The 6,501-nt window shown below is 47.1% G+C and overlaps 1 protein-coding gene across 1 annotated transcript; it reads left to right on the top strand.

Annotated features, from left to right (window-relative positions):
- The first annotated feature begins 2,714 nt into the window (after nucleotides 1-2,714).
- On the top strand, nucleotides 2,715-6,145 carry znf703 (zinc finger protein 703). Its single transcript, XM_015053462.1, has 2 exons — nucleotides 2,715-3,383; nucleotides 3,794-6,145. Exons 1-2 carry the CDS (start codon nucleotides 3,129-3,131, stop codon nucleotides 5,276-5,278), a joined length of 1,740 nt encoding a protein of 579 aa, XP_014908948.1. The 5' UTR covers nucleotides 2,715-3,128; the 3' UTR covers nucleotides 5,279-6,145.
- The last annotated feature ends 356 nt before the right edge of the window (nucleotides 6,146-6,501 follow it).

The following is a 6,501-nucleotide window of genomic DNA, read 5'->3' as shown; positions in this document are numbered from 1 at the left end:
CGCGTGTGCACATGAATTTGAATGCACTGCATAACAAATATAGCTACAGGTATAGATAAAATAACCTAACTTAATATCCCAGAGATAGAAACAGCTTCAGTTTAAGTTCTTTTAATGAACCTATATAACTTTAAGATCATTTGGGTAATGAGTGACAAAAACATGCAATTTGGTTGTGTCCAAATTCATGGGATGCATCCTTTGAAAGCTGCATTTGTGTAATGCACCAGTTCGACGCTATGAAGCTTATCTGGAATTTGTCTGGAAAAAGTGCCGAGCACCGAACGAGGCGGCTGCTAATGTTAACATGATATTTAAAATCGGGACGAACAGGAACTGAACGACTTCATTCACGTTCTCCTCTGCCATTACAAACTACAATTCAAAAACAGCAGAAAATCAATGTCATCGTTCACAACTTCTACTTCTGCTTTCTGATTGGTTGAAATCCTACCGGAGGGAATCGGAGTAAACGGGAGAAATTCAGACTGTGAAAAGAGATTTTAATCGAGTGGAATTGCACAGGAAGAGTGTAGTCCAGTCAAACCTGCACTAGAATACTCTGATTACATCCTGTTTAAAATACGACTCATGATTCTTTTCCTCTGTTTCTGAAAACGGAAAAATATTCAGTTTTCCTTTAAAAAAAATCTATACCCAATCTTGTTTCGTTCTCGTGGCGATAACGTCATGTTTAGCAGCTCCAACACGGCCACAGAAACCTGTGAAAATGCCTCCGGGGTGAGCTGGACTGGGGCATGCTGAGAGACCTCTTAAAGTGAAAAGCTGTCCCTTTAAAATATCCACAACAGGAAACAGCCATCAGTCATCGACACGCCAAAACAGCTGTTACAAGCCGACTTCAAGGGGACACATGAAAGGAGCTGCTCCCTGTTGTCTGAGCCCTCCCTTGTTTTATTCTCTCACTGCTTTTGTCTGGCTTTTCCCAGGGCACCTCCTACTTTGGTGTCCTGTTTAACACTCCCGCCCTCTCCGCCGGTGCAGACCCGGCCACACTACTGCAGCTTCACCCACCTACCCTTTTTGATTGTCACAACTTGACCCACGGACGGAAAAAAGGACCCATCCTGATCCTCTCCGAGAACCGAGCCTCACCTTAAAATCTGTCTGAGAGAACGCGGTTTTGTTGTGCGTCACCTGTTTATGTGTCTCAGCCCCGACGTGGCGAGAGAAGGTTTCAAACAAACAGGCCCGTTCAAACGAAGCCCGAACCACACAAAAGGCGGCGGCGGCGCACGTCTGAGCTCACGTACTCCCTGGATCCTGGCAGGTCACTGGAGCGTGAGCGGCGGTGTGTGTGGGGGGGAGGAGGGGCGATGAGTGACGACTGAGCCTGATGATGGCAGTTCATAATGGCGATGCTGCTGAGTGAGGTTGAAGCAACTTAAGTTGCTTTTCCACTTAGCCGCAGATAAATGGTAGCAGCCATTACAATCAGGCTGCAGATTGATAAGGCCGGCCGGCGCTGTGAAGCGTCAAGGAGCTGTTTTACTGTTCCAGACCTCGGAAGAAAAAAAGGCTCGCTGTAATTTTCCTCAGCCTGCAATCAAAGAATCTTAAAAATGCTTAAAACACATACTTTACAACATATTGTGGATTGCAGATGTGGCACTTGCGAGTCAATCCATTTGATCATTTCGCCCACGCTGGAAATCCCAGTGAAGTGTGCTTTACGGTAAATGATGTTAAGGATGCCATTCTTACTTTTTTCACAAACTCTTGATGGATGGAATGGATGTTGTTTTATAACAGCCTTACTATAACATACATGCATATTAGGGCTACCAATTTTGATGTACTAACACATGCGATTAATCTAAAAAGTTGAGCGCCCCCATATTAAATAGTGTGGATTAATTAAACTTGTTGCCACGTTTGACAGAAATCCATACATTGTTCTTAGCATACGGGTAACAAGTAAAACACGTTGGAAGGAGGAATTTAATAAAAACATGGAAAAAAAGATTAATTGCTTTTTATCTTGACACGACAATTTCACATCAATATATATCTGAAGGGAGCTTAAATGATTTCACACAAAAGTCAAACCCATAGCTTTAATCCGGTGGGGTGAACTCTGTGTTGTTGTAATCAAATTGAGAACCCAGTGTTTTATAGTTTCATCTACAAGTGCCCGACTTACACAACTACAGAAATGATGCACTGTCAGAGCAAAGGCCATTAAAGTTGAATCATGTGAATTTGTCAAATTCCACAGAAATTCAATAAGCACTGAAATGTCTTTTTGGTAGCTATAATTTAATAAAGTTGTTAGCATACTTGAAATGTGCACAGAAACCAGTTTATTACCGATTTAAATGTGGCGGACATCGTCCCCTGTGAACTGTACATTAACTTTTATGTGCACAAATCCTATTTGCCAAAAACAGATTCCGTAATCTCATTTTACATTTTGAAAGAAAAAAAAAGATATTTGAAAAAAAGAAGGATATAATATAAATAGATGTGTTTTGCATTGCAGTGTGAGATTCCCTTGCTTCATCCTGCATGTGAAATTTGGAGGTCACTGGCACACATTTCCAGCAACATTGCAGCTTCACCCGCATGATGGTGAGAGCGGGAGGCAGGCCACGCCCCCTCAGCTCGGTCCTCCGCCCCTCTCTGAACGCAGCCGCTTGTGATTGGAGGGCGGCGGCCTGCTTTGAAATTCCTCCCCTCACAGCCCCAGTCCGTGTGGAAGAACCAGTGAGTGAGAGACCGAGAGGCAGCTGCAGTGGGAGACGCAGCAACACCACACCGCGCAGGACGTGCCGCACACAATTCCCTCTGCGGGGCTGTTCCCACAACTTGCCTTCTATTTTTAATGGGTTTTTTCCCCCTCTTTATTTTTTCTTCAAAAACCATTTTCTGGATGAAGGATTTCTGAGCGATTACCTCTGAAGGATGACACTTTGGGTATTTGTGTTTTTTCTAAAAACGGCTTGATTCCGAGGCGGAGGACGCGTCCTTTTGCGCACTGCCATTTTGGATTAGCGCACTCTGTTCCTGTTCGATTTTGCCGTGATGAAATGTGTAGATAAATGAAAGCCAACCCCGCGTCCGCTCCCCGCGCGCCCCTGGTTCTGTTCACGCCCAGATAGATCCAGATGAGAGATCTCCCCGCTGGATCTGACGCGCTTTTACGCAGCCAGTCGTCCCCGGAGCGCAGCGGCGATCCACGCCGGAGAGCAGCAGAGAGCGCGTCCGCTCCCACACCCACGTCTCTCCCGTCTCCCGCGGACCCGTCGCGCCAGAATAAGAGGCTTCCCGTCCGGATCGTGAAGATGTTGACGGCTCACAGCGGCCACCTGCTGCACCCGGAGTATCTCCAGCCCCTCACTTCTGCTCCGGTTAGCATTGAAGTAAGTTTTTTTTCCTTTCCCCCCCCGGCCCTCTTTTTCTTTCTGTTTTTTTTTTTTTTTAAGAAAATAAAATCTAAATAAGTTGGAGTCGTTTGATTTGATATTTCTTGCTTGTTTCACCTGAATAAGTACTTACTCTTTTGTGTTCTAGAAAGATTTTCTTATGTTATTGTTATTCTAGGGTGGGAAAACGCCTTATGGCACACTGTATGCACAGTAGTTTGCTTGAAGTGTGTTTGTGTAGTTAATATAAAATGCATAATTCTTTTAATTTTTATTTTGCTGTATATGTTTAATGAGGGGTAACAACAAATTGATTTCCGTGGCTATGTGTCTCTCTAGGATTAGGAGCTTTTAAAAATTTGAAAAGCAAATAAAGTTCATCACGTTCCCTCTCTTGTTCTCCTCAGCTGGATGCCAAGAAGAGTCCTTTGGCTCTGCTGGCCCAGACCTGCTCTCAAATTGGCAAACCCGACCCTCCCTCCTCCTCCAAGCTGGCCTCCCTCTCCTCCGGCTCTCTAGGAGACAAGGAGTCGTCCGGCAGGTCATCCAAGACTGGAGAGCAGCACCAGTCCCTGGATGACAAGTCCAGCTTCAAGCCTTACTCCAAGTCATCAAGTGACTGTCGTAAGGATGTCTTGGTGACGAAGGGGGCGTCGGATAAAGCAGCTTTAAGGGTGCCAAATGGAAGTTCCAGTGGAGGAAATGCATCTTGTCCATCTTTCCCCTCCCATTCCAGGTCACCAAACTCCAGCTCCTCTCCATTGCCCCACAGACAGAGCCATTCCCCTTCCATTCAGCCCCCGTCACACTCCCAGACGCCCCACACGGACAGCAAACCCGAGCAGGCGAGCTCTGATAATAGCAGCAATGTTGCTGGCAAAAAAGACTCTGATGTTACAAAACCAGGCGTGGATGGGGCTCACTTAGCCAACTCCAGCCAAGTGAGGGCGAGTGCTAACTCCAGCAATGCCAGCTCGGCCAGCAGCCCACGGCCAGAGAGCAAGACGGACCCTCAGGCCTCTTCACAGCCTGCTCTCAGCTCTGGACACATTGCGCCGGTCTCTCCGTTCAAACCGGGGCATTCTGTGTTCCCTTTGCCCCCGGCTACGATGGGATACCACGGTTCTATAGTGGGGGCCTATGCCAGCTATCCCTCACAGTTTGTTCCCAGCTTGGATCCCACCAAGTCTAGTTTGGGCTTAGGACTTCAAGGGAAGCACCCCAGCTCCAGCCCGCTAACCGGAGCATCCCCTCCATCTCTGATGCAGGGTTTGTGTCGGGATCCTTATTGTTTGAGTTACCCCAACGCCCCCCATCTGGGTGGCAGCAACTGTTCCAGTTGCGTCCATGATCCTTCAAGCCTCAAGTCTGGCTTTCCCCTGGTCTACCCCTCACACCACCTCCACTCCTTACACTCTGGCTCCTTGTCATCCAGCAGCACGCCCTCCCTCTCCCACCCCCTTTATACTTATGGTTTCATGGTCCCAAATGAGCCCCTACCCCACGCCTGCAATTGGGTTTCCGTCAGCGGCCCCTGTGACAAGCGTTTTTCCACGTCAGAGGATCTACTGGCCCACTTGCGTACCCATACATCCCTGCCTGGAATGGTAGACAGTAAGCTGTTGTCGGCCTATCCCTCGTCTGTTTCCTCCACAGCCTCATGTCACCTTCACTTGCCCCCGCCCAGCAGCCCCGGAGCCTTGCCCAGCTCCTTCTCCCTACGAGGCTCTCCCGGATTAGGCCTGGCACGCTACCACCCCTACGGCAAATCCCACCTGCCAGGCGCCCCAGGACTTCCAATGCCAACTCTTCCCTCTTCCCCGGCCTACTACTCCCCCTACGCCCTCTATAGCCAGAGACTCGGCTCTGCCTCAGCGCTGGGGTATCAGTGACAAGCCGGAACGCCACCAACAACCGCACACTGCAGGCACCGGCTTGGACTGTCAAGAGAGAGCCTGAAGATGGATTCGTGAGGCTAAGGTCATTGTGAGTGCAAGGCATCCTGCCTGCAAGGCCTGCCAGGAATACCACCTGTTTGCCTCAGGATCGTGACCAGTGCTCAGAAAGGCAAAGGGCCCCTCCGATGGATTGTCTGCAACAACAGACTTTAATTGAAGACAGCAGGACACTGAACTTGAAAAAATATGAGATTATCTCCAGAGTTTTTAGTTTTGTTTTGCTTTTTAAACTTCTCCCATCCCCCCACCCCCCTCCCAGAATTAAAAGTCTGTATTTATTTTTCATGGAAGCGCTTGGTTTTCAACTCAAGGGGTTTTTATTTTTTTGCATTCTGAAGTATTCTGAGAGAGATTGGTTTTTAACTATAATACCATTATCTTCATATCATTAGAAAATAAAAATGTTGCACCGGGACGTGAGGCTGTATTTTGGAGAGTTTTTTTTTTTATTTGAAATCTCTTTTCCTGTCTGCTTTTATTTTTTTCTTTGTTTATTTCGGTTTGTTTTGGATTTTCAGAATTCCTCCACTGTGTACAGAGACGTCGGGAGATTTGCATGTCCTTGAGAATTATCTTGAACGATGCTATTATTTCTATTTGTAAATATGCAAAGATGTAATATTTTTTCAAGCTTACAAGGGATTGGCAAGTTGATGAAGCACGGGGGGGGGAGGAAAGGATGTGGCTTCACGCAAAATGGTGCAGAGATTAGATATGACATGAACAAAAATGATGGCTGTGCTGTCTGACCAACAGGAAAAGGTCGTATTTTGAATAAATGATAACATGGTTGCATTTTAACTTGTTTTCTTCCCCTCATTGAGTTCTATATTTAGTTCCTCGAGGTGTCTTTCTATGACGAGCCTTAGAGGACGCCGTAAATCTTCCTCGACTGCAGCGCCGCACTTATCTAAGACTATCTATCATTTCGCCTCTTACAGCCGTGCTATATGTGGCCGTGTGTAATATTTCATGGCTCATATCACTTGACAGGGCCATCCCGAAGAGGGCATCTTGGGTCGCATTACCCCTGTTAAGCTAGTCTCCGAGGACTTTCATCCCTCCTCCTTCCATCGTCCCCCGCGTTGCTTTTGTTGTTTGCAGCTTTTAATTGCTGATTCTACTTTGCACGGGCAAGAAAGAAATGGCCTCCTCAG

This window comes from Poecilia latipinna, unplaced genomic scaffold (assembly GCF_001443285.1).
Source record: "Poecilia latipinna isolate Pla-1442-1.1 unplaced genomic scaffold, P_latipinna-1.0 Scaffold1181, whole genome shotgun sequence".
Lineage (NCBI taxonomy): Eukaryota > Metazoa > Chordata > Actinopteri > Cyprinodontiformes > Poeciliidae > Poecilia > Poecilia latipinna.
Note: the sequence above shows the minus strand (reverse complement) of the source record. Positions and strands in the feature narration are given on the sequence as shown.